Source organism: Gekko japonicus, unplaced genomic scaffold (genome assembly GCF_001447785.1).
Source record: "Gekko japonicus isolate JY-2015 unplaced genomic scaffold, Gekko_japonicus_V1.1 scaffold1500, whole genome shotgun sequence".
NCBI classification, from domain to species: Eukaryota; Metazoa; Chordata; class Lepidosauria; order Squamata; family Gekkonidae; genus Gekko; species Gekko japonicus.
The window spans coordinates 264,009-291,440 of NW_015173177.1; the positions used below are offsets into that span (position 1 = coordinate 264,009).

The 27,432-nt window shown below is 47.7% G+C and overlaps 1 protein-coding gene across 1 annotated transcript in view; it reads left to right on the top strand.

Annotated features, from left to right (window-relative positions):
* Window positions 1-27,432, top strand: part of LOC107119940 (myomegalin) — a 138,729-nt gene that overhangs the window by 69,188 nt on the left and 42,109 nt on the right. Inside the window, exons 24-29 of the mRNA XM_015422566.1 lie at window positions 10,391-10,500; window positions 12,909-13,123; window positions 19,724-20,090; window positions 21,846-22,020; window positions 24,241-24,357; window positions 25,628-26,096. Coding sequence (XP_015278052.1) covers window positions 10,391-10,500; window positions 12,909-13,123; window positions 19,724-20,090; window positions 21,846-22,020; window positions 24,241-24,357; window positions 25,628-26,096 — 1,453 coding nt within the window. The remainder of the gene's footprint in view (window positions 1-10,390; window positions 10,501-12,908; window positions 13,124-19,723; window positions 20,091-21,845; window positions 22,021-24,240; window positions 24,358-25,627; window positions 26,097-27,432) is intronic.

A 27,432-nucleotide genomic window follows, 5' to 3' on the forward strand; every position in this document is an offset into this window, starting at 1 on the left:
GTGATGTCAGGGGGTGTGGCATATGCTAATGAGTTATGCTAATGAGTTCCCCTAGCTCTTTTTCTACGAAACGACCCCTGGTCTGTAGTTACTTTCACAGATCCTCTGTCCCCCCACCCCCTGCCTCTTTTCTTGTCTCTCACTCACTTCAGGTGAACATTGGGACATCCTTTGCCTGTTTTCAGTTTTGTGGCACCCAACTTGACCTTTAAGGATTTCTCAAAGATGAGTTTCTGTGGACACATCAGGACATTTCTTTAGTACACCAGGATGCAATTCATCTGGCCCAGAAGATAGCTGGATATCCCCTGAACCAACCCTCTACCAAGCTCGAGTTGAAAAGCTGTCCTTCCTGTTCATGTCAACTTTGAGCAATTGCACAGTAATGCTTTGATGTGCTTCCTAATGACTTTAATGAGTTATTGGAGAAGAGGGGAGAGAGAGATGCGGCTGGAGCATGTACTGGCAGTGCTATGTTCCGTCCCTTGGCAGCTGTCACTCCATTGAAAGCTGGCGCCCTGAGGAAGGATTTCCAGTTTCTATTGGAAGAGCCCAGAAGGCCTGCCCTTGCACAAGGGTCATACAGGTACCTGGAAACCTGTGGCATGTGGAATTCGGGCCCACAGGAAGCGTACGGAGCTGTGTGACATAGGTGCTGGAAGCCCAGGTTTTTATTTTATTTTTGTTGCTGTCAAGTCACAGCTGACTGATGGCAACCCCGTGGGTTTCCAAGGCAAGAGATGTTCAGAGGTAGTTTGTCATTGCCTGCCTCCATAGCGACCCTGGACTTCCTTGGGGGTCTCCCATCCAAAAACTAACCAGGGCCAACCCCGCTTAGCTTCCGAGATCTGATGAGATTGAGCTCTCCTGGGCTATCTGGGTCAGGGCAAGTCCAGAACAGAATAGCCAAAATGCTTATACAGAAATATGTGGTCTTGTTTTTTAATGGCACCAGAGAATTCCGGCGAGCCACTGCATTCCAAGTTAGAGAACCTCATGCAAACATCTTCGGTTCCTGGACAAACCTGGGAGAGGGGAGGCAAATTCAGCCTCGCCTGGAGATGGATGGTCCCCTCTCAAGGGTGATGGATCTGTTTGAGACTTAGGGGCGACTGATCTGACAGGTATCACAACTGCTGTTTATAGTCCTTGGGCAGCCATTGTCCTTCCGGCCGCTGCTCCAGCTGAGCTTCCTTTCTCTACCACCTCCAGGACCAGCAAAGCAACCAGCTAGGGTTGGGACTTGTGCAAAAATAGGAGTCTCGTGTGTTGCCTGAGACTCCAGAGCTGCTACCAGTCTGAGTAGACAATACTGGCCTTGATGGACCGATGGTCTGATTCAGTGTAAGGTCATGGCACCTTCATGTTTGCAATCATTAAAGGGAAATTCTGCTTCTGTACCCTGCCACACGGCTACTTTTTCTGGTGCCAAGATCTGGGAATAATGGATGATAGGATAAGGCGTGGCGAGAGAAATGCAAATGGGATCTTAATTTGATATTTGATCATGTAACTCCTGCAGGAGCTAGGATAGGAGTTAAGCAGGATATAGATATATCTCTGAAGAAAGTTTAAGCCTGTTTGCAGCTCGGGAAAAGATTTTAATGAGCTAGCCTCCCCTTTAGTACAAGAAGGTACAGGACTTTATAGGCAGAACTGGGTAGGATGATGGTTGGGATGTGCCCATTGACGGACAAAACGCGTTCAAAAGGAATAGATGCGGCAGAAGAGTAGGAGGATCTTGTGTCAAACATGTATAGACCAGCACAGAACTCCCAAGAGCATGAAGGTAATAGCTCTGTGGAGAGCATCTGGATTAAAATATATTAAGATAGTAATTTTAAAAAAATCATGGGTGGAGTCCACTGCAGACTACCAGACCAAGGAGAGAATTTATTAAAGCAATAAACACAAAATATATTGGCAAGCTATTTCCTAGGGTTACCAGCTGGTGTCTGGCACCTGACAGGAAACTGGGCGGTGGAGACATTGAACATAAGAGAAGCCAATGTTGGATCAAGCCAATGGCCCATCCAGTCCAACACTCTGTCACACGGTGACCAAAAATACCAGGTGCCATCAGGAGGTCCACCAGTGGGGCCAGGACACTAGAAGCCCTCCCACTGTTGCCCCCCCCAGCACCAAGAATACAAAGCATCACTTGCCCCAGACTGAGAGTTCCTATTTATACCTCGTGGCTAATAGCCACTGGTGGACCTCTGCTCCATATGTTTATCTAATTCCCTCTTGAAGCCTTGGGGAAAGTGCTGCCACAGCAACAGTGGGATTTCATTGATGGGGCAAAGCTGGAAGTGATGTCACGCCAGCAAAGTGATACTCTAGCATTCACTGGAAACTCCGTGATTTTACCATAAGAGTTCCTTGTGAATGGTAGAGTGTCACATCGATTGTGTGACGTCACTTCCAGGTTTACATCTGGAAATGACGCTATGACATCAACACAATGGTGATTTCTGACTCATTTCCGCCCCTGCCACTCTACTGAACTGCAGCAACCTTCCAGGGCTGCCTCCAGGTCTCCTGCTATACCCCCTTCACCCAGGCTGCCCCTAAAATCCCTCTGGAATAATTCTACTTTACAGCCCTGCAAGAAAGCCAAGAGCGTAGAAGCCCTCCTGCCCTCTTCTGGGAGGCTCTTCCACTAGTATGGGGCAGTCACTGTAAAAGCCCGAGCCCAGGTTGTTGCAGAATATGCCTTAGATAAATGGGGCGCTGACGGGAAACCTTGCGAGGAAGAACTAAGCTGCCACAAACAGGGAGAGGAAAGATGAAGCATATTACAGAAGCGAGAATTCAGGATAATGGAAGCCTTCAGCTTCCTGCTGGGAGACAAATTCTGCTGAGTGTGGAATGCCCCCAAAATTCCCACCATCTCTTGCTGACAACTTCCTCTCTAATGGAAGAAGGAACTAGAGAACTGAATGTTCTTGACCTGATCCTAACCAGCAGGCGATCGGGAATGGAAAGCAGTAGGAATTTGGGGGCAAAACTGACCTTATAACCCTGGGATCTTTGATCCTTCTGGAAAGCCGGGGATGAGTTTAGTCGAATGACATTTCAGGGAAATTTGTTTTAATACACTTGGATAAATCATAATTAAGATTCTGGGGCTAGATAAATCAGTCAGGACTCTAAAATGGCTCAGGGTTCCTTAAAAAACTGAGTTCTTAAAGACACAATTGCAAAGCAGATCAGTGGCCAGAAAAATGGAAGACAACTACGAAAGCCCAAGTGATGACAAAAGCAATGAGCCAAAAATCGAAAAGGCCATGTATAGGAAGATGGAAGAAAGGACAAAACGCTAAAAGTGTCTACAGACTACTAGCCCAGACATGTAGAGACAGTGTCAGGAAAGTTTAAAAACTACAACAAAAAAGACTCATTCAGCCAACTACTCAGTGAGAATGGTGAAGTGTTGGGGGGGGGGGTTGTATTTTTTTAGTATTTTCTCTCTGTGTGTGTGTCTGCACCCAGAAGTCAGATTGACCTCTGGTGACCGACCCCTACTGGGGGCCCGGAGGATATTCAGAGAAGTGGCTGAATAAAGCCTGCCTCTGTCCTCCTGACTTGGTATTCCAAGGAGGTCTCCCATCCAGGTATTAACCACAGTCAACCCTGCTTAGCTTCCAAGATCAGACTTGCCTCGGTTATCCAGGTCAGGGCAAGAATGCTGAAATGTTAATAGGGAAGCTGGGATTGCCCGTTCTCTTGGGCCTCAGTCCGAGCACTAAGAGCAATAGGGTGTTGGCTGGAGAATTCTTAGCTACCAGAAATGAATTCAGGTCTTCGGGGCTGCATGAAACTGCATCCCAGATTACTAAAGAAACCTGCTGACATATCCATAGAAACTCTTGTCTGTCTTTGAGAAACCCTCAAAAGTTAAATGAGGTGCCACAAGACTAGGTAAAGGTAAAGGTTTCCCTTGCTCGAAAGCCAGTCGAATCCGACTCTAGGGATGTGGTGCTCATCTCCGTTTCAAGCTGAAGAGCCAGCGCTGTCCGAAGACATTTCCATGGTCATGTGGCTGGCATGACTAGACATCGAGGCGCACGGAACGCTGTTACCTTCCCACTGAAGTGGAATCTATTTATCTAATTGCAATTTCTTACTTTCAAACTGCTAGGTTGGCAGGAGCTGGGACCAGAGATGGGAGCTCCGTCATGCGGCACTCGGGTCTCGTACTGCTGAACTACCGACCTTCCAGTCTGCAGTTCAGCGTCTTAACCACTTGAGCCACCGCAGCCCACAAGACTAGAGACAAGCATGTTGTTTTTCATATATTGCTTTAATCATCTTTCTGAATTTATCGCCACATTCTGTTATCTCTAATTTTTGCAAGAGAAAGGACCAAGATAAGTTGTCGAAGGCCTTTTCTGTGTCTAGACACATTAATGCTAATTGTTTCCCTGGCTGGAGTTCATAGTACTCTAACACATTAATGACCGTTCTTATGTTACTTTTCATTGATCTTTTAGGTAGGAACCCTAATAAATGGGGACCTAACGCAGAACATTGAAATTCAAAAAGGCTCAAGGCAAGGCTGCCCCTTATCCCCTTTACTGTTTATTTTTGCGTTAGAGACACTTAATGACCTAATAAGACAAAATGAAAATATCCAGGGCCTGAAACTAAAAGACCAGGAATACAAACTGCTGGCTTTCGCAGACGACCTACTGTTAATATTAGAAAACCCCAAAGACTCTAGCTGTGAACTCCTAAGAGTCCTCCAAGATTACGGGAAGGTGGCTGGCCTGAAAATAAACTACAAAAAAACTAAATTACTAACAAAGAATTGCGATACAGTTACCAAACAACAACTACACGAGATAACCTCGATGGAGATAGTTAAGAAGATAAAATACCTAGGTATAACAATGACAAATAGAAATAGCACTCTAATTGAGGATAATTATTCCAAACTGTTAGAGGAAATAAGGGAAGACCTGAACAAATGGAAGGAACTCCACCTTTCTCTATCAGGGAAGGTGGCAACGATCAAAATGAACATTTTACCGAGATTCCTATTTTTGGCTCGGAACATCCCGGTGCTGAGAAGAAATCAGTTCTTGGAGGAATTAGAGAGGGTAACCAAAAAATTTATTTGGAGTGCTAAAAGACCAAGAATTAGAGCAAAATTATTACAAGAAGGAAAGGACAGAGGTGGCTTCGCCCTACCAAATGGGAAATTTTACTATCAAGCGGCTTGTCTTGACTGGATAAAGGAATGGATCAAGTTGGAGGACGTGAGGGGCCTTACTCTAGAAGGATCAGACCTAGTAATGGGCTGGCACGCGTATATCTGGTACGGGAAAGATAAAACCCACCTGCACTTTAAAAATCACATTCTAAGGGCGGCTCTGTTAAAGGTTTGGAATGAAATCAAAACCAAATTCTATACCAAAATACCAAAATGGGTGTCTCCCTTGGAAGCCTTTATAAGACCAGCGTTCCTTACCCAGTATAACAAAGAATCGTATGAAAAACTATTAGATGAGACAAACTGATAAAATGATCCAGAAAATGTATAAACTATTGTTAGAGGATTATTTATCAGAAGAAGCGCAAACACATAACCTAACAGTCTGGAAAAAAGACCTAGGCCATGAGTTGCCTAAGGAATCTTGGTTAAAGATTTGGAAATCTGTAAAATACATGAGAGCAACAAATTATAGAGAAAATGTTTTCAAAATGTATCATAGATGGTACTGGTCCCCAGAAAGGTTAGCCAAATGTTACCCAAATTGCTCAAATCTTTGCTGGAAATGTAAACTAAATGTTGGCACTTTTTACCACATGTGGTGGCGCTGTAAAAAAATTCAAACTTATTGGAAAACCATACAAAAACTTATAGAGGAAATCTTGAAAGTAAAATTAGAAATGGTGCCCGACATATTTCTACTAAATGTTATGCCAGATAAGCTTTCGTTTAATGAGAAATATGTAATTGCGTATGTAATAACGGCAGCTAGAATACTCTGGGCTAAACACTGGAAACTAGATTGTGTACCCAGATCAGATGAAGTATTGAGTAAACTGTTGGAAGTAGTGGAAATAGATAAATTGAATATGTATTTACAAGGGAAAAATGATGAAGACTTTCTAGATAGATGGGCAGGATTGTACAAATGGTTGGATAAAAAGAGTGGACTCTGAAAATATATGTAATACTGTACAATGAACAGATGTATGTTAAACTTTAAATAAAACATTATAAAAAGAAAAAAGAAAAAAAAAGACTAGAGACAAGCAAATGACCCAGTTTTCCAAAAGAAGGGGAAGGCAAGGAACATAAGAACATAAGAACATAAGAGATGCCAATGTTGGATCAGGCCAAAGGCCCATCCAGTCCAACACTCTGTATCACACAGTGGCCAGAAATACCAGTGCCATCAGGAGGTCCACCAGTGGGGCCAGGACATTAGAAGCCATCCCACTGTTGACCCCCCCCCCAAGCACCAAGATGACAGAGCATCACTTGCCCCAGAGTCCCTATCTATACCTTGTGGCTAATAGCCACTGATGGACCTCTGCTCCATATGCTTATGCATATGGAGGATCTGGAAGACTAGATTATCATCCTGCCTTCAATACCATAGAAAATACAAGAACAGATTATTAATGCATCAGTCCATTTCTTGAAAATAATGCAATGGTAGGTAGAAGCCAGCTGGGATTTGTCAAGGATAAATCCTGTCCCCCTACCCTTTATCATATTTTTTGATCTGGTTACAAGCCTAATGGATCACAGGAATGCTGTGGTTTTAAATGAAAGGCATTTGACAAAGTCTCCTTATGCTGTTTTAGTTAGCCACAGGATGGAAAGAGCAGGTGGAATCACAGGTGGTAATCTAGAGGGAGGTTTCAAGTGGGGGGGCGTAGACAAAAAGAATCAAATGCAGGGGGGTATAGGGTGGGGAATATCTAGCTTAGCAGTAGTGTGTGTGGAAACAGATTTGGTGATTGTGGTCGATCACAAGTTGAATATGACTGTGATGTGGCTGCAAAGAAGACTACTGGACTGTATTTAAGAAAAGAACAGCATCCAAGTCATGAGATGTAATAGTTCCATTCTACCCTACACTAGTCAGGCCTTCTCTGGAGTACCATGGTAAGCTCTGGATGCCATATTTTAAGAATTATGTTTTCAAACAGAAGCTGAATAGCTATCTGTTGGGAATGGTCTAGATTTGGATCACCTGCATTGGGCACTGGGTTGAACGAGATGGTCACTAAGACTCCTTCCAGCTCTCAAGTGCTATGCCTCTAGGTTAGGATACGGAGGGTGCAATACCTGAGTTTGGCAATATAAGTGTTGGACATAGTGCCAAATCGTCAATGGCAAACTTCTGCAGCCCAAACAAAGTTGTGGGGAAACAGAAAGTTGGCTCCTCGGCCTCTTTGAGAACATGAGAAGCCACAGTACCTGATAGTCAAGATTTCGCAGGAGACAGCTATGCTTATGCGAACAAACTGCTAAACTTGAACTCACTAAAAATGATCATTAGGTGTCGCCATACAACACCAATTAAATGATGCCTGTGAAACCCAGGTGTGCAATCTAGAGTCTACTGGGGAGGGAGGCTGTCTCACATTAACTATGGAAGCATTTTGTGTCCGATATTGATGGATTTAGCAGCTGTTAGGATGCCATGGATGAATGGAGAATTCAAAAGCTCCTGAGATTCCTGAAAAGGGTGTTTGTGTTTGAGTGCAGAGGATGGACGGCAATTTCTAACTAGCAGCGAGGCCAGAGAGCCTAGAGTGGTGACGGTACCCTTAAATGCAAACCAACAAAATGCTATCCAAAACAGAACATGAACTGAGAAATCACAGTCTAAAGGAAGGGGTACTAGTGGGCCCGTTGGAGAAACCCAAGTACATCTCCAGGGACATGCGGGTTTCCCCCAACAGCACCTCCTGGGGCAGTTTTAGATTAAGAAAATGGCATGGGAGGAAGTCTGACAACCCTTCTCCATGTGCGTGGTGGTCCCGAAATCAAACACCCCATGTGCAGGCATTGAGGAGAACCTGCAACTCACATCTGACCCTTTCTGACACAGTGTGGAGACCACAGACCCAACCTGTGCACTCTGAAATGTGTGGCCTATGAGGCCTGGGGACCAGCTCAGATGAAGGGCTTGTGCCCCATAAGCATATTAGGGTTGTCAGCTCTTCCCTGGCAACTGGCAGGAGTTTAAGGGAAGGGGATACTGGCAAAATTGATGTTGCACCATGCAGCAATGTCACTTCCAGGTCTCTATCTGGAAGTGACATCACTGTGTTAAGTGACACCAATTTTCCCCTATTCTCTTCCCTCCACCCACCCTCTAGTGAGCACCAGCAGGAGATGGCCTGCCAATACCAGGCAGATAGTATCCCAGGGCAACTCTGATAAGCGAGAGCATAGGTATTTATGGTAGGTGTCTGCGATTAATAGTTGGGAAATGGGCTGTGTTGGAGAAGCCATTGAGATGGCATTGTGTACAAGTAGGGCAAACACATTGCCCTGTGTAAATGAGTCGCTTGTGTTACGCCAGATTGCCTCTGGTGCCTGAGGGTAACAACGGCAGATGTATCGGTGAGCAGGGATTTGTCACTTCCCACCTCTTGAATGACAGGGTTTGATCCAGCAACAAAGTATTGCTTGCTCTTGTGCATGCCTTGATGGCATGAAAAAAACCTAAGTTAGCTGCCTGTGCAAAGTCAGACTTCTTCTCCCCCCATGTACATTTCCCCCTTGCACAAGATCTAGTGCTACTCATTTCTGGGCACTATCATACATAGAGCCAGATGGCCCAGGCTAGCCCCTTCTCATCAGATCAGGTTGGCCCCGGTTAGTACTTGGGTGGGAGACCACCAAAGAAGTCCGGGGTCGCTACACAGAGTCAGGCAATGGCAAACCAACTCTGAATGTGTCTTGCCTTGAAAACCCTACATGGTCACCATAAGTTGGCTGTGTTGTTGTTGTTGTTCAGTCACACAGTCAAGTCTGACTCTTCTCGACCCCATGGTCCAGATCATGCCAGGCCTTCCTGTCTTCCTCTGTCCTCTGAAGTTTGCTCAATTTCATGTTCGTTGCATCTATGACACTGTCTAACCATCTCATCCTTTGCCGTCCCCGTCTTCTTTGACCTTCAATCTTTCCCAGCATCAGGGTCTTCTCCAGTGAGTGCTCCCTTCTCATTTGGTGGCCAAGGTATTTGAGCTTCAGTTTCATTATCTGGCCTTCCAGGGAACAGTCAGGGTTCATTTCTTTTAGGATTGACTGATTTGATCTTCTTGCAGTCCAAGGGACTCTCAAGAGTCTTCTCCAGCACCATAGTTCAAAGGAATCTATTCTTTGGCGCTCGGCCTTCCTTATAGTCCAACACTCGCAGCCATACATGACTACTGGGAATACCATCAAAAAAAGGTCATACATAGGGAAGAAAGCTCTAGGTGTCTGTTTCCCCTTGCACATCAGTTCTATGTGTAGTTCTGGAGGCCTCCCTTCAAAAAGGATGCGGACAGAAAGCAGCAGGTGCAGAGGAGAGCGACGAGGATGATCAGGGGCCTGAAGACCAAGCCGTATGATGAAAGGCTGAGGGACTTCTCAATATTCAGTCTGGAGAACAGGAGGCTAAGGGCTGTCACTTAGAGGAGGGCGGGGAGCTGTTCCTGTTGGCAGCAGAGGATAGAACTCGCAATAATGGGTTTAAATTAAGGGTGGTAAGGTACCAGCTGGATATTAGGAATTTGGTTTTTTTACAGTAAGAGTTGTGCAACAGTAGAATCAACTGCCTAAGGAGGTGGTGAGCTCCCCCTCACTGGCCGTCTTTAAGCAGCATCTGGACAAACACCTATCAGGGACACTCTAGGCTGATCCTGCACTGAGCAGGGGGTTGGACTAGATGGTCCCTGTACAGCCCCTTCCAACTCTGTGATTCTATCACTGGATTCAAGCCCATTGCATCCCCCTAGGCCTTTGCTAAGGCTTTTCAGAAATGCAGTTACTAGAGGTGGGCTCACTCTGCTTCCGAAACTGTGGCGCTGGGCACCCAAGCTCCAGCCCCGTGTGCCTTCTGTTTCCCCTTCAGGATATATGCTTCGCACCTACCAGGCAAATTGTCCTGAAGCAGGGGCCGGGATCTGCACGTTGCGGGGGCAGCTGCATTGCAGGGCCAGGGGAGGGGAGCCGGAGATTCAGACTTTGGACAGGGTTTGACCTCAGCATCAAAGTACTGAGCTATTTCCCTTGGTCGGGGTCTATAGCCCAGATAAGCCGGGGATGGTGCTGAGAAGCCCCTGATGGTGGCCGGAGCAGCTGCACGGCAAGGAAACGCAAGGCCTAAGTCTCAGCCTCTTTGCCCTTTTATTTTGTCATTTCCAGTTCTGGCTGTGACGGAGGATACGGAAGATGCCAGCACCGAGTTCACAGACAGCATCGAGGAGGAGGAGGCTGCGCACAGAGCGGCTCAGCAGCAGCAGCAGCAGCAGCAGGTGAATCCATCCAAGGGGAAAGCACCAGGGAGATCCCTTCAGAAGGGGAGCTGAATGTCATGCCGAGGACTTTCAAAGTGCCGAGTCGCGGTGTTCCCTCTAAGCCGAGTTAGTGTGAGCCAGCTCACCATTTTTTAGCCTCCGGCTCACACATTTTTGTCTCAGTTCAGGAAAGGATGGCTCCAGAGCAAACTAATTGATGCAGCAGCCAAATCGCTCGCTCACAACTTTAATGCCAGTAGCTCACAAAGTAGAATTTTTGCTCACAAGACTCCACAGCTTAGAGGGAGCACTAAGCAGTGTGTCCCACCCTGTGGGTTGGGACCCAAAATTGGGTCACGAAGTCTCTGAAAGGGGGTTGGAGGCCAGCCCTCCCTAATGGCTGCCGCCTGCTCTTTCCATTCCTCTCTTTTGTGTCTCAGAAACTAAGATCTGACCCCGGAAACACTACCTTCCATGTCATACATTAGTTGGTATTTCCCCCCACACACTGCATATACGTGTTGATCAAGCAAAACGTGTCCCAAAGGTAACTAGATGAGTTTCTTAGAATCTCAGGGGGGATTAGAGGGAGTAATGGAGAAGGAGCCGGGTGGTCAGTGGCTGGAATGCAACCTCCATAGGCAAAGGCTGTGTATGTTGGGATGCCACTTGCTTGGGGTTCATAGGGGAGGCAGCTGTGCCCTCTGTGAGATGTTTGTTGGTTTCTCAAAACCATCTGGTTGGGCACTGTAGAAAATGGAATGCCATAGTATAAACAAAACATTTACACCCAACTGTACAAAACAATGTGGACAAACAGCAGACCTAATACACTGCTGGTGGTCTTGCGTTTCAATCCAAAAATTTTGGAACCATATACTTAACAAAATAGAAGAAATGGTTTCAATAAAAATTCCCTTAAATCCAGCTGTAGTATTACTAGAATACTGGAAGGATATTCAAATGACTTCAAGACAACAAGAAGCCGTTTCTATACTTTCGACGATAGCAAAAAATCTGATAGCAACCAAATGGATACAAAAACAAGTCCCCTCTGTTCAACAGTGGCTAACAAAAATTGGGATTACTTTATTTTAAGCAAATTGTCATCTAACACCGGTAACGATTCATCTATACAATATCAGAAAAAAAATTGTACCTATTTGGTACCCAATTGTGAGCTACCTAATGGAAACAGAAATACTTCCAAAGAATCCTATGTATCACAATATGATTTTCTTTTGATGTTTGAATGTTGCATATTACTATAAGCATTTCTCTTTCTTTTTAATTGTATTTTCTGTGAAATTTTGAAAAATTGTTAATTAAAAAAATGGAATGCCAAACAAGATGGGTGTCAAGGCCATTGCTTGCCTGGGGCACCAAAAAACCTCGGGCCAGCCCCGGATGGGTTACCCATACCAGGTAAATTCGGACTTGTGGGTCATCATATCAAAAGGGTTGGGAACTGCTGCTGCAGAGGACACGGCATTTCTAGAGTCCCTGTTATGTCCTGGGAGACATGAAATCCTGGGATTGACTGAGGAAAAGCTGGGGTGCTTTGTTCCTTCTTGCTCCGCCTGAGAAGGGTGCCCAAAAGCAGGTGCCTTGCATGAATAAGAACTCCTGGCTCCCTCGGGACTAGGAGCCTCTGTCCAAGCCCTTTCCTCTGTGCCCCTACCTGCAAAGGTGAGGTAGGCTAGGCTGGGGACATTTCTGGAGATTGGGTGTGTGTGGAGCGTGGGGAGGGTGGAGTTTGGGGATGGGAGGGATCTCGGCAGAATATAATGCAATGGAGTCCACCTTCCAAAGCAGCCATTTTCTCCATAGGGACTGATGCCTGGAGTCTGGAGATCAGACGTAATTCTGGAAGATCTCCAGCAGACACCCCCCCCGGGATGCCAACCTCCAGGTGGGACCTGGGGATTCCCCAGTGTTACAGCTCATCTCCAGACCACAGAGATCAGTTCCCTTGGAGAAAATGGATGCTTTGCAGGGGGGACGTTCTGTCTTTGTACCCCACTGAGGTCCCTGCCCCCCCAGGCTCCACCCCCACACCTCCAGGAGCCTCCCAAATCTGGATCTGACAACCCTACCCCTCATCCTATGGGCCTAACAATCTTAAATCACAACAATGGGATGTAATCTCTATAGGCACACACACACACACACACTACTCACACACACAAAAATGAGAAAGTCTGTTCAAAGTTTCAGTGCTTCTTCACTTTGATAGAAAAAATCTACCACCCAGCTGCCGAATTGCGTGCAGGTTGAAATCAATACCAGGAGTGCCCCGGATTCGGAAGTCTCCTTGCTGGAGCCCTGAGCCTGTGTTGGAACAGTTACCCCTGCAGTAGTCATCCCAAGGAGGCAGCCTCCTTGTCCTTTGGGGACTGACCCTTCTTATTGTAATTGCACACTAGAACCTGAAAGAAGATGCTGCTGACATCCGGATGGGCCACTCCAGCTGTCCGACGCCAGCCTCTTCAGCACTGGAGAGGAGCCTGCAGGAGGAGCTGCTCCGCGCAAGATCTGAGACTCAGCAGGTTTTGGAGCAGAAGAAGAAGCTGGAAGAAGAGCTGCAGGATCTGAAGAGGCAGATTGAGGACTCTGGGTTCTCCTCTGTGTCTCACTTCAGGTAATCCAGGCTGGCCTGCGAGAAGATTCTGCTGGAACAAGTGGTTTCTGTGGGTTCAGTAAGGGCCACACCCAGAAGGCTGCTTCCTACAGATCTGTTCCTCTAAGCACAGTGCTTTCCCCCACTGCAAGTTCCAAGGTGATGGAAGAAGGCCTTCCACTAACAGAGGAGGCCCTTGCATTGGTAGAATATTTCCCACACCCGAGCAAAGTGCTGTCATAAGCAGGGGTCATTTCCTGCAGGAGCGCACAGGAGCGGAGCTCCGGCAGTAAAGAGCTCAGGGGGCGGGCAGATGCAACAAGCCCCTCCCCCTGCTCCCAGCAGCCCTCAGTCAGCGCAAGAAGCAGCCAGGTAAGTTGCAGAGGCCCCCCCGCCCCCCAGTCCAAAACAGTCCAGTGGCACCTTTAAGACCAAGTTGTATTCAGGTACAAGCTCTCCCTCCTCTACGAGGACAGATCTGCACATTCCACACACACACACACACCCAATAGCTAGCAATCCAAAACAGCCCAGTGGAGCTTGAGCGGTGGGTGTTGCCTTCCGACACACTTCCGGGGAGGTCAGGGGGTGTGGCATATGCAAATAAGTTATGCTAATGAGTTATGCTAATGAGCTCCTGCACCTCTTTTTCTACGAAATGACCCCTGGTCATAAGTACAGCAGAACCAGAGAGTAGAGATGCCATGAATTTCTCAGCAAACCTGTTCCTCAGACAAACTTATATTGTTGGGTGTTCGTGATCAGCCTGTGAGCCAATCAGGAATATGTTCAAATTACAACGTAAATAGCTGCTGAACACGAAGTTTTCCACTGCCTGTCGGTCAGAGCTGGCTCACAGCTGACCAGCTTCTTCTCCTCAGTAAAATAGCTACACAGTTCTTATCTGCACTAAAAGAGCTGTAGTGATCACAAGATGAGAAACGTTTTCACCTCAGCTAGATGCTTGGCCCTTCCTTCGGCTGTCCTTGAGGAGGAGATACAGGAAGATTCCTTTCGACCAGAGACTTTGTCAATGTGATTTGGGAGAAGTTGGAACTAATGAACATATACTTCTCAGGTGCCCATGGTACAAGTTGGTTCAAGCCCAATCTATCTTACCTTTGGTAAAGGACATGCCTGACCTGATGGACTCTGACTATGGCAATAACTTATTATCAGATGATAATCAGACCATTACCAAACCTGTAGCTAAATTCTGTGCAGCTTGTGACTGCATCCGCAAAGAAAAGATTATTTAACCTCTTCAATCTTTTAGAACATGTTTTTTTTTAATGTATTCACATTTTAACAAATTGTTTATATTGGTTATGTATGACGTTACTGATTCTGCCAGCTCAGTGCCGTAACAAATAAAGACTGATTGCTAGAGTGAAGCAGGGCTATTTTGGGGGAGGAACGCACAGGAACAGAGTTCCGGGTGGCTTCAGAGTTGGCCACGCCCACTACAGCCCAAACCTCTGCATGTGTGGCTACAGAGGGAAGGCCTAGAGAGCGACACACACACCCCGCGACTGCGAGGTGGGTGGGCCAGCGGGGCCCCTAGAAGTTTAAATTGCCATCCCTACCCTCCAAGGGCCACCTTGCCACGGGGTGCCCGGGCAAGGCACGGGGGTGTGCTCATATGCGAATGAGCTGTGCCGTCAGGGGTGTGGCCTAATATGCTAATGAGTTTTTTGCTGTTGGGTGTGGCCTATTATGCAATGAGTTCCTGCTGGCCTAATATGCCAATGAGCTGCACTGTCTGGGTGTGGTTTAATATGCTAATGAGTTTCTGTTGTTGGGTGTGGCCTATTATGCTAATGAGTTCCTGCTGTGCTTTTTCTACAAAAAAAGCCCTAGAGAAGTAAAATAAAGTTTAAAAAAGTAAAATAGCTATAGTGAAGTAAAATAGCTACAGTGAAGTTGCAAAAGGAGGAGGAGAAAGATCTTGTGCCCTCCCCCTCCAGCTGGGCAGGGACAGAAGTAACACTTTTAATGTCTGCGTTGCAAAAAGGAGAGTGGAAACAGATCATTTCTCTCCCACCCCCAAGCTGTGTGGGGTCAGATGCAATGCATCTGTTTGTCTCCTTTTCCCTGCAGCCCAAGCTAACAGCTTGGGGAAGAATGGAACAGAAGGGAAATCAACTAGGCTTCCACCCTTCCCCCAGGTTTGCTGCACCTGAACAAGTCAGGGAGGCACCAAAGTTTCCAGGATGGGCGATCAGAAGAACTGGCCTTATTTATTTATTTATATTTATTTATTCCTTCGATTTGTAGACGGCTCACCCCCTAAGGGCTCTGAGCAGTTTTACATATACAATTTATTACAATCTCTTCCTAGGGCCACACACATACAATTGAGGGGGAGTTGACTAACCTAACAGGCACCCATATCGGAGTCTTTGTTGTTATAGTCTCTTTTTGCGGGAGGTTGCCTTTCAGTTGATCAGCTGGGAGTTGGCTTCTGACTCCCCTCCCCCAGAGCAACCCCTGGCTTAGGGTTGCTAGGTCTTGGTTGGAAAATACCTGGAGACTTTGGGGGTGGATCCAGGAGAGGGTGGGGTTTAGGGAGGGGCGGGGTCTCAGCATGGTACAATACCATAAAGTCCACAGTTCAAAGCAGCCATTTTCTCAGGGTAGCTGATCTCTGCCAGCTGGGGATCTGTTGTAAAAGCGGGAGATCCCCAGGCCTCACGTGGAGGCTGGCAACTCTACCCTGGCTACATAGCAAGATTTCCCCAGCAGGAGATAGGAAGCCTGCTCCCAGCTGATCCCTCATCAGCTGGGAGTCAGCTTCTGACGGCTACAAGTAGCCTGTTCCTCCAAACACACACAAATGGGTTGTAAACAGCCAAGCCACCTGTTGATTAAATGACTGCCTAATCCCCACTGGCAAACAGGAAGTGAGCCAAACTGGCAGATGTTTGGTCGTCTCTGTTGTAAACCCACAGCATTTCCGGAATCATAAGTAAGATTTTTCCTTTATGGGTTGAAAACCATCAGTGTTTGATAGCAATAGGCTTGCCAAGTCCCCCCGGGGTGCGGGGAAACCCTCGCCCCAGAGGCTCGTTCCCCACCGCCGGCGGGTTGGGCCCCGGGGGGAACTCCCCCCCGACGTGCCCGTCGCCCGGAAGTGACGCGGGCACGTCAGGCATGCTGGGGGCGGGGCCACGGTCATTCGAGGGAAAACTCTATGGTTTTCCCTTGGATGGTCGTGGCCCCGCCCCCAGCGTGCCCGGCGTGCCCAGCGTGCCCATGTCACTGCGGCTAAATTCACACTTGGCAACCCTAGATAGCAATGTATGCCAGTCTCTAGTGGGAGCCTCCTACCAAGTCAGCTAGAAGTTCTTCTCTTGCCATACAGGCCTTGAGTTTCAATGTTTCGGTTGCCAGTAATATGTTTGGGTCAACTTTTTCATTCCCTTCCCCAGCCCCTTTTCAGGACAGCACGAGTGTGCTCTTTCCTGGTGCTGAACGTTCTTTGTGCGAACCAGCCAAACTGAACAGGGCATCCTGCGACAACTAAATGGAAGCAGGTCGTAATTAGCCAGTGACTCTCAAAGCCCCTAGATCAGGTTGTAATTTTAAGCTGGGGTTCCAGCATAACAAATCCATTAAATAGAGGATTCATTCCCAAAAGATGCTTTGGGTCCATCCATAGAGAATAGCATTAAGACTAGGCACAGAGTGTGAAAAATTTTGTTGGCCAGGAGTAAATGCGTAAAACAGAGAGCAGCCCATCGTGTGTCTGTACAGAACGGCCATGCCTATACTCCTAAATAATGATATTTCAAGAATAAAGAAATCTGCTCTCTAAAGTGAAAGAGGGTTCATAGAATCATAGAATCACAGAGTTGGAAGGGGCGATACAGGCCACCTAGTCCAACCCCCTGCTCAATGCGGGATCAGCCTAGAGCATCCCTGACAAGTGTTTGTCCAGCCGCTGCTTCAAGACTGCCAGTGTGGGGGAGCTCACCACCTCCCTGGGCAGCTGATTCCACTGTTGCACAACTCTTAACTGTGAAAAAGTTTTCCGTAATATCCAGCTGGTACCTTCCTGCCCTTAATTTAAACCCATTGTTGCGAATCCTATCCTCTGCTACCAACAGGAACAGCTCTCTGCCCTCTTCTAGGTGACAGGCCTTCAAATACTTCAAGAGAGCAATCATGTCCCCCCTCCAACCTCGTCTTCTCCAGACTAAACATTCCCAAGTCCCTCAGCCTTTCGTCACAGGGCTTGGTCTCCAGGCCCCCGATCATCCTCGTCACTCTCCTCTGCACCCACTCCATTCTGTCCACATCCTTTTTGAAGTGAGGCCTCCAGACTCCACACAATACTCCAGGTGCAGTCTGACCAATACAGTGTACAATGGGACTATCAAGGGTTGCCGAGTCCTTACCCTCTGTATACTGGGGGAGTCCAGTGCTGGTCTGGGAGTGCGCGCACGCGAAGTGTGCACGCGCCGCAACCACGTCACCCAAAAGTGACGCAACCATGTCGGGCTTGCTGGGGCGGGGCCACAATCATCCGAGGGAAAACCATAGAGTTTTCCCTCGGATGACCGTGGCCCCGCCCCCAATACGCCCGATACGCCCAATACGCCCGACTGCGTCATTTCCGGGTGACGTGCTGACGCCAGGCACGTCGTGTGCTTTGGGGGTGGGGTTCCCCTGGGGCCTGATCTGCCGGTGGCGGGTAACAGGCCTCTCAGGCAGGGGTTTCCCCGCCCCCCGGGGGGACTTGGCAAGCCTAGGACTATCACATCTTGTGATCTGGATGTTATGCCTCTGTTGATATACCCCAAGAATGTATTAGCCTTTTTTGTCACTGTATCACACTGGCTGCTCATATTTAACTTGCGGTCCACCCATACCCCAAGATCTGGTTCACACACACACTGCTATCCAGAAGTGTTTCCCCCATCCAGTATGCGTGTTCCTCATTTTTGTTACCCAGATGTAGAACTCGGCGCTTATCCTTGTTCAATTGCATCTTGTTCACATCTGCCCATTTTTGCATTATGCCAATAAAGGTTGATTGATTGACTGATTGCCCACTTTCCCAGTGTGTTCTGATCACGTTGAATTCTTTCGCTATCTTATGGTGTGTTTGCTGCTCCTCCCAATTTGGTTATCAACAACGTGCAGAAAAAAAATGTCCTCTCCCTTTAATTAGAGGCTTAATTAGAGCCTGTTTACCAGGTGATGTTATTTGCCTCCATGCCATGAAACATCACCAGCCAATTTCTACATTAATATTAAGGTCATTTTTTTTCCCTCTCCAAGTCCATTTTGTTTTTGCTTTTTTAATACTTCCATGAGAACGGCATCGTATTCTTCAGTGGTGCTGTTTTGTTTTTGGGTTTCTTGCTGCCACGTTGCAGCCGACTTTTGGCAACTGTGTAGGGTTTTCAAGGCAAAAGACATTCAGAGATGGGTTTGCCATGACCTGCCTCTGTGTCGTGCCCCTGGACTTCCTTGGTGGTCTCCCATCTGAATACCAACCTGGGCTGACCCTGCTTAGCTTCCGAGATCTGGGGAGATTGGGCTAGCCTGTGTCATCCAAGTTCCTTAGGGATTTATTTATTTATTAAATTAGATTTTTAAACCACCCTCCCCCGCCAGGTAGGGCGGTGTACAACATAATACATTCATATAATCCATAATTATAATCCCATCTGAATGCCAACCTGGTCTGACCCTGCTTAGCTTCTGAGATCCGAGGAGATTGGGCTAGCCAGGTTCCGTAGAGATTTATTTATTTATTAAATTAGATTTTGAAACCACCCTCCCCCGTCACGTAGGGCTCAGGGTGGTGTACAACATAATACATTCATATAATCCACATAATACATTCAATTTATTAATCACTCAATCCTGCAGAGCTGCTGGCTCTGAGCGATTTACAGTTACACATTCACAAGGGACTAACAATGATTCATAGGGGTAAGGGAGGACAACATATATAAATCTTTAAATCGCACACGTTCGCAGCCGATGGGGATTTTGTTCAGCTGTAGACTAGACATGTTCCAGACGGCATTTTTCACTCGGCTTGGCTTGATGACGTCAGCTTTCTCCAGGACAATTCAAAAACTGTAAGAGGCACAGCAATTAACCTAAAAGATGATGCTAAAGATTTCAGTTGTGCCACTGTCTCACGGGGAGGCAGGGAGTAGAAGTGCCAGGAGGGTGTAACTGTCGCTGTCCCCAACAGAATTCCTGGCGGAACATCTCTGCCTTACAAGCACTGTAGAACTCCCATCAAGTCCCCCAGGGAATGGATGTTATTTGGCCGAGAGTTCCACCAGGTTGGAGCCAGGAAGGAAAGCATCCTGGTTCTGGTCAAGGATAGCTGGATATCCCTTGGGCCAGGAACCACCAATAGATTCTGATCTACTGAGGGCAATGCTCTTCTTGGGGTATACCGGGAGAGGTGGCCCCGAAGGTATGTGGGATCCAGACCGTTAATGGCCTTAAAGGTCAGCACCGAGACCTTGAACTTGATCTGATACTCCACTGGAAGCCAGTATAGCTCAAGCAGCACAGGATGGATATGTGCTGTATGCTTAACAAATCTAAATCCTAACTCTGAGTGTTTTTCCTCATGTTCCCTCCTAGGAAGGCTCTGCTGAGCCTGTGTTTAGAGAACGCAGAACTCAAGGAACAGATTGGAGAAGCAACGTTGTCTGAGGGATGGGAGAATGAAGATGAAAACGAGGATGAAAAGGACCCGAGGCCGGAAGCCAGGAAGCGGCAGGAAAAGCTGAGCACCACAGAGACTGTGATCGGTCTCCCCAAGGAACCTCTGGTGTCGAACAGCCAAGAAGGCGAAGTTATCTTCAAGCCCCATGTCACTGCTAGCATGGAGACCAAAGAGCTGCAGATGGCGAAGGGGCTTCTTCTGCAGAAGGGTGACCCACAGTGGCATCGCCTGCAGCCCCAATGTGTGGACGTGGGTGCAGTCCACAGCTCCACAGATACCCAGGTAATTCTTGCACTCACCCAGGGTTTATAGGGGGGACAGCTTAGATCAGCAGCTTCCCATAGTCAACCCGCCATATCCTACCCTCCGAGTAGGAGCTGGATCCCCCTACGAATATGACTTCTGATAGTATTCACCGAGGGTTGTGGGTGACTTGGAGAACTGGGTTGTCCCAGCAATGCTGCATCAGTTTCATTGTATGAATGAAAACTCCTGTTCCTGGTGTCCGAACCCATTAAGGTTGTCAACCTCCAGGTGGCACCTGGAGATCTCCTGCTATTGCAATTGATCTCTAGACAACTAAGATCAGTTCCCCTCAAGAAAATGGCTGCTTTGGAGGGTGGATTCTGGCATTATACCCAGCTGAGGTCCCTCTCTTCCCCAAACCCCACCCTCCACAGCCTTCACCCCCAAAATCTCCAGGTAGTTCCCAACTCAGAGCTGGCAACCCTAGGACTTGTGTTGGTATCTGCAGCTGCCGTTAACAGTTGGACCATGCGTATTCTGTATGCGTGCAATGACATTCCACAAGAGTGAGATTTGCTCTGTGTGTGTGAAGTGTGTGTGTGTGTGTGTGTGTGTGTGTGTGAAGTACTGTCAAGTCACATCAAACTCATGGCGACCCAGTAGTGTTTGCAAGGCAAAAGACTAGCAGAGGTGGATTGGCTATCTGGCACCTACTTCAGCATCCCAGGAATTTCTGTTTCTCTCTTTTTTAAAAAAGCAAACAACCTATTATGAACACACTCAACAACAGAATGTGTCGGAGGTATCTATGCCTGCGAATCTGTTGTTTTCGAACTGTTCGGTGTAGAAATACCCGAAAATGCAACTATGCAGAGAAGACTTTGGAAGGGCTGGCAGAGCACTGAATGCATGGATGAGGTTAGGAAATTGTGTATAGATCTTTTGTGAAGTTCTATGAGCAGGCCAATCAGATTACTGAAGCGGTTTTTGAAAGGTTGTAGGCGGCAGCATTTAGGCAGGGGCTGGGAAGAAAAGGTTCTGAAGAGCATTGGTGGTTTTAACAGTGCAATCCATGTTGCTCCAGTCTAAGCCCCTAATAACAGCATGGGGATTACACTCTCAGGCACTGTGGGTAGTTATGATGCAATGATTGTCACAGCAAAGGTTAACGATTGATTCCTGGTCAGGGGTCATTTCCTGCAGGAGTGCACAGGAGCGGAGCTCCGGCAGTAAAGAGCCCAAGGGTTGGGCACATGCAACAAGCCCCACCCCCTGCTCCCAGCAGCCCTCAGTCAGAGTAAGAAACAGCCAGGTAAGCTGCAGAGTTCCCCCCAGCCCCCCAGTCCAAAACAGTCCAGTGGCACCTTTAAGACCAAGTCTTATTCAGGTACAAGCTCTCCCTCCTCTGCGAGGACAGATCTGCCTGTTCTCCCCCCTCCCCCAATAGCTAGCATCCAAAACAGTCCAGTGGAGCCTGAGCGGTGGGTGTTGCCTTCTGACACACTTCCGGTGATGTCAGGGGGTGTGGCATATGCAAATAAGTTATGCTAATGCGCTCCTGCACCTCTTTTTACACGAAATGACCCCTGCCCGAGATACAAAATGTTGCTCTACAAAATCAACACACAGAGAATAACAAGATAAGGAAAGAGAGAGAGAGAAGGGAGTAGGGCAGTATATTTGATGACCTGTGTTTCCAAGGCAATGTCCAGATCATGTCTGGCCAAATACTGGCCATGGACATGCTTCTGTCTGTGGCCGCACGTCACAACTCTGGCTTCTTCATCCCAGGTCCACACCTTATCAAGAGGTTTTTGGCAGCATTTTATGGAACCAGCTCAGCAGCTCCGGTCAGAGCTGACTCGGTGCAGGCAACAGTGCCGCGACCTTCAAGACAAACTCTTGGTGTCGGAGACGGCCGTCCAGGCTCGGATGGCGCAGCTGGAACACTACCAGGCCCTGCTCAGTGAGTACTGCCACACCCAAAGCTACGGGTATCAAAGGCCTTTGCCATCTGTTAATGATCGTGATGTCGTAGGAGGTTAGATCAAAGGGATTTCAAAGCCCAAAGCTGTGAGCATCGTGTTCCTAAGCTTGATATTGTATTGCTGCCCTGATTCCCTAAGTAATACCCAGTTTCATTACATGCAGGATTACAAAATGTTAATAAGCACCTCACTGCATGCCAGTAATGAATGTATTCAACATATAAAACTCGTGCCATCTAAAAGAGAGTCCAAATGACATCGTTTTGGGACCATGAGGAATGATATGTTGTTGTTGTTGTTGTTGTTGTTATTTGGTTATTTATAGTCTATCTTTGAGACTCAAGGTGGATTACATAGTGCAAGTCAAGCACAATCAACAGGATGGGACATAGGTTTGGGACTACAGATCTCTCAAACAGATCTGAAACAAAACATGAGCTATTTAAGATGATATGCGGACATCTCTGAAGACACAATACGCAGATATCATTGAAGGCGTCTCCGTAGTAAGAAAACTGTGGTCTTTAGATGCTGTCTCTGATAGGCTTGGGCCACTTCCTGGATTTAACAGCTTGGCAATATTTGGAGCTAGATATTAAAATGATGGCAGGATGTCGTCAGAAAACATGTGTGAAGGATTACCAAGCACCATACCCGTTTTGATAAGACACCAGTGGATCGAAAGCTGATGGCAAAGGAATGAGGACAATATACACACCTTCAAGAAATAAACAAGATGTTCCGAAAGCCAGTCATTGGTTGCTTGGGAGAAGTGGGCTACTGAGATACATAACTTGGATCGATTCTGACCTTCCAAGCTTGGCCTCTTTGGCTTGTTTCCTCTTGCCATCCAAGGCTGTGTATGAAAGGGACTGGGCAGATCACGGTAGCGATGGGGGGGGGATTATCTCTGTATTGCTCCACCACCCCTCCCACAGTGGTGGCTGGAGATTACAATTGATCTCCAGGCAACAGAGATCAGTCCACCTGGAGAAAATGGCTGCTTTGAATGGTGTACTCTATGGCATTCTACCCCACTGAAGCCTCCCCAAACCACACCCTCCTCAGGCTCCACCCCTAAAATCACCAGCTATTTCCCAACCTGGAGGTGGCAACCCTATTCCACAGGGAGGCATTCCACCAGGCGGCCCTGGCAGACAGAGGTACGGAGCATGTTGGCTTGGCCTGGCTGGAATAGTAATTCTGAGGTGGAGAACGGCAGTTGGTGAAGGGGACTTTATTAACCACCTGAACTGCAGGCTGTGGAAGGTCGGTAGTTCAGCAGTTCGAGACCCGAGTGTAAGCAAGAAATTGTAAGTAGATAAATAGGTACCACTTCGGTGGAAAGGTAACAGCATTCCGTGCACCTTGGTGTTTAGTCATGCCGGCCACATGACCACGGAAACATCTTCGGACAGCGCTGGCTCTTCGGCTTTGAAACAGAGATGAGCACCGCAACCCTAGAGTCGGATTCGACTGGCTTTCGAGCAAGGGAAACCTTTACCTTTACCTATAGGATGTTAAGGGGCCATGGTGGCTCAGTGGTTAAGACGCTGAGCCGCAGACCAGAAGGTCAGTAGCTTGGCAGTTTGAGACCCTAGTGCCGTGTGACGGAGTGAAGTCCTGTCTCTGGCCCCAGCTCCTGCCCACCTAGCACTTCGAAAGCAAGAAATTGCAAGTAGGTAACTAGGTACTTCTTTGGTGGGAAGGTAACAGCGTTCCGTATGCCTCAACATTTAGTCATGCCGGCCACATGACCACGGAGAAGTCCTCGGACAGCACTGGATCATCAGCTTGGAAACGGAGATGAGCATCGCCCCCTAGAGTTGGATTCGACTGGCTTTCGGGCAAGGGAAACCTTTATCTATAGGATTTTATTTATTTTTATTTATTTTATTTATTTGAGATTTATATCCCGCCCTTCCAAGCGGCTCAGGGCGGCTAACAAGTGGCTAGTCCCAGATAAATAGATAAACTACAATAAAACAATATTACACATACACAATATGTTAATATACTGTGAATGAAAACCAGGGTAGTGAAAGGGATAGTAGAAAATATTGGGGAGGCAATGTCCACTACCTTTTGACTGTAGTCTTCAAGCTCCAGGGTATGAATGAACTCCTGTCATTGTGCTGGACTTTTCTCCTCCGGCACTTGTGGAAGAAAACAAAAACTATTTCTTTCCTTTGCTACAGGTGAGCCTGGGGTACAGCAGGATAACAAGCAGGTTCAAGTGGATCTCCAGGACCTGGGCTATGAGACCTGTGGGAAAAGTGAAAATGAGGCTGACAGGGAAGAGGCCACAAGTCCTGGTAAGTGGACCATGTAAGGGCCCGTTCACTCATTGCAATGTTTTGGTATTCATATTCATTTTTTTTTAAGTATAGATTGACCTGGATGGCCCAGGCTAGCCTGCTCTTGACAGCTCTCAGAAGCTAAGCAGGGTTGGCCCTGGTTAGTATTTGGATGGGAGACCAGGGTTGCTATGCAGAGGCAGGCAATGGCAAACAATTCCTCTTGCTTTGAAAACCACACAGAGTCGCCATAAGTCGGCTGCAATTTGATGACACTTTACACGCACACACAGAGTTAATGTGACAAATGTGTGTTTCGCAACTACAGGACTACTTGGAGAGGAGATTAGCTGTGCCTCTATTTTTATTTATTTAGATATTTATGCCCAAGTTTTCTCCCCAAGGGGGGGAACCCCCCAAAGTAACTTACAGCCAGCGTTCCCTCTAAGCTGAGTTAGTGTGAGCTAGCTCACAGTTTTTAGCCTCCGGCTCACACATTTTTGTCTTAGCTCAGGAAGGATGGCTCCAGAGCAGACTACTTTATGCAGCAGCCAAGTTGCTCACTCACAACTTTAATGCCAGCAGCTCACAAAGTAAAATTCTTGCTCACAAGACTCCACAGCTTAGAGGGAGCATTGCTTACCGCCAGGGTTGCCAACCTCCTGGCAGGGCCTGGAGATCTCCCAGAGTTACAACTGATTTGCAGACTACAGAGATTAGTTCCCCAGGAGGAAATGGCTTCTTTGGAGGGCGGACTCTATGGTATCACACCCTGCTGGGGTCCCTTTCCTTCCTAAACCCCACCCTTCCCAAGCTCCACCCCCAGATCTCCAGTAATTTCTCTACGCAGAGTTGGCAACCCTACTTATGATATTGTTTCCCCCAGTTTTCTTTGTTCCTCACAACAACCCTGTGAGGTAGGCTAGGCTCAGAAAGAGTGACTGGCCCAGGATCAGCTGATAAGAACATAAGAACATAAGAGACGCCAATGTTGGATCAGGCCAAAGGCCCATCCAGTCCAACACTCTGTGTCATACAGTGGCCAGAAATACCAGGTGCCATCAGGAGGTCCACCAGTGGGGCCAGGAGCTTCCCTGGCAGGAGCTTCCCTGGCAGAGTAGAGATTCTAACCTTGGTCTCCCGAGCCTTAGCCTGATACTCTAGCCATTACACTACTCCGGCTGTCAACTTCCTCTCTTTGTGTTGCAAGCTACTTTTGGGGATCAAGATGTCAGTTTAATTAAGCATAAAACATATATATGTGTGTGTTTTTCTTGGTTGTCCCTAGAATGTGAAGAGGACGATGTCTTCAATGAGAACCCAGAGTCTTGGAAGAAGTTACTGGGCTCCCCTCCAAACAAACTAGCAAAGCAGGAAGCCTTCCTAGGATGCAGCCAATACGACGGCAGTTCTGCCCTCTCCCAGCATACCCAGGGCCTCAAGGCTCAGCTGCAGAGCTCCAGCCGGGCTGTCCAGAACCCACTGAGCCACGGGCGCTCCATCTCCACCAGCAGTGACTATGCCTCTGGGGCTGAGCACCCTCTAAAACTGAAGCAGGACTATACCCTTGGGAGTTCCCCGTCACACAGCATGACAGATGAAGATGAAGGGTGGCATTCTGACAGCCTAGGGTCCCTGTGTCCCAAAACTCTTCAGTCCAGCAAAGACCTGGCCAGGCTTATCCAGAGAGTGTCCCTGCTCGAAGCCCACCTAGATGACACCAGGCCAGAGGAGCTTAAGCACACTACGTCCATGGGGTAGGAATGGGGGTAGGAGTTCCTGGAAGGGACAGAGATGAGGTTTGGCCTATTGGGCCTGGTGGGCATTGACAACGGGTCCTGTACGGTCCTAAACGAGTTGCAAAACATCCACCAAGGATTTCTCCTATTCTGTGTGGTTCGAAACTTGCTCCAAGAGTGTCAGCAGAAGCCCTTTCCCGGCCTGGTGAGGCATAGGAGGCGGGTCTCCTGATGGGCTCGTTGAGCAAAAGCCAAACCTCTTTGGAGCAATTCTGTCTTCTGGATTGTTGTAAACAGAGTTGGCACCAGCATTCTAAATCCCAGCTCTTTCCACATGATTTCGAACAAAAAGTCTAGGGGTGTGCAAAAAAATAAATAAAAAAAATCGGCTCGATTTGGATTCAGCCAAATCGGGCAGAATCAATTTCGGCAGGCAGAAAGACTCTCGCATATCAATTTCGGCAGTAGGAGCCCATTTGGGAGTCTTTCAGCCAGCCGAATGTCAATTTCGGCCCCATTATATCCTATTGGCCATTGAAGTCAATGGCAAAAAACATAGGGTATATTATGGGGGCTGGAGGGGAGGGGGTTTGAGGTAGAGGCTCCAAACTCGCAGGGTACCTGCTGGACCCTATTCCCAAGATACCTACCATGTTCCAAGAATATTGGACATGGGAATCCAATTCTATGGGCCCCCAAACAGGTTGCCCCATCCCCTCCATTGTTCTCTATAGTGGACCATAGAGAACCATGGAGGGGATGGGGGCAACCTATTTGGTGGCACATAGAATTGGACCCACTGGTCCAATGTTCTTGAATATTGGTGGGCATCTTGGGGAGAGGCTCCCGCAGCTACCCTGTGAGTTTGGAGCCTATTCCTCACAAGAATATACCCTATGTTTTCGCCATTGACTTCAATGGCCCATAGGATACAATGCAGCTGAATTGCCACCGAAATTCGGCAGCAATTCGGTAGCAAGCCGATTCAGATCAGAGAATCTGAATCGGCCCGCAGCAGCCCGAAGGGGGCCTGAATGGGCCATTTTCGGGGGTGAATTCGGTTCAGACGAACCGAATGCACATCCCTACAAAAGACCACACCATCTGAAATACCAAGTGGTATTTTAAGATTTCCTGGGATTGCAACAGATCTTCAGGCAAAGTGGCCATCTTCTCCAAGCGAAGAGAACTTCAGGCAATGGAGAAGATGGCCACTTTGGAAGGTGGATTCTGTGGAATTTTACCCCATTGAAGTCCCTCCTGTCCCCAAACCCCACCCTCCTCAGGCTCCATCTCCCCAAATCTCTGTGTATTTCCCAACTCCAAGCTGGCAACCCTATGAAGTACACAGATA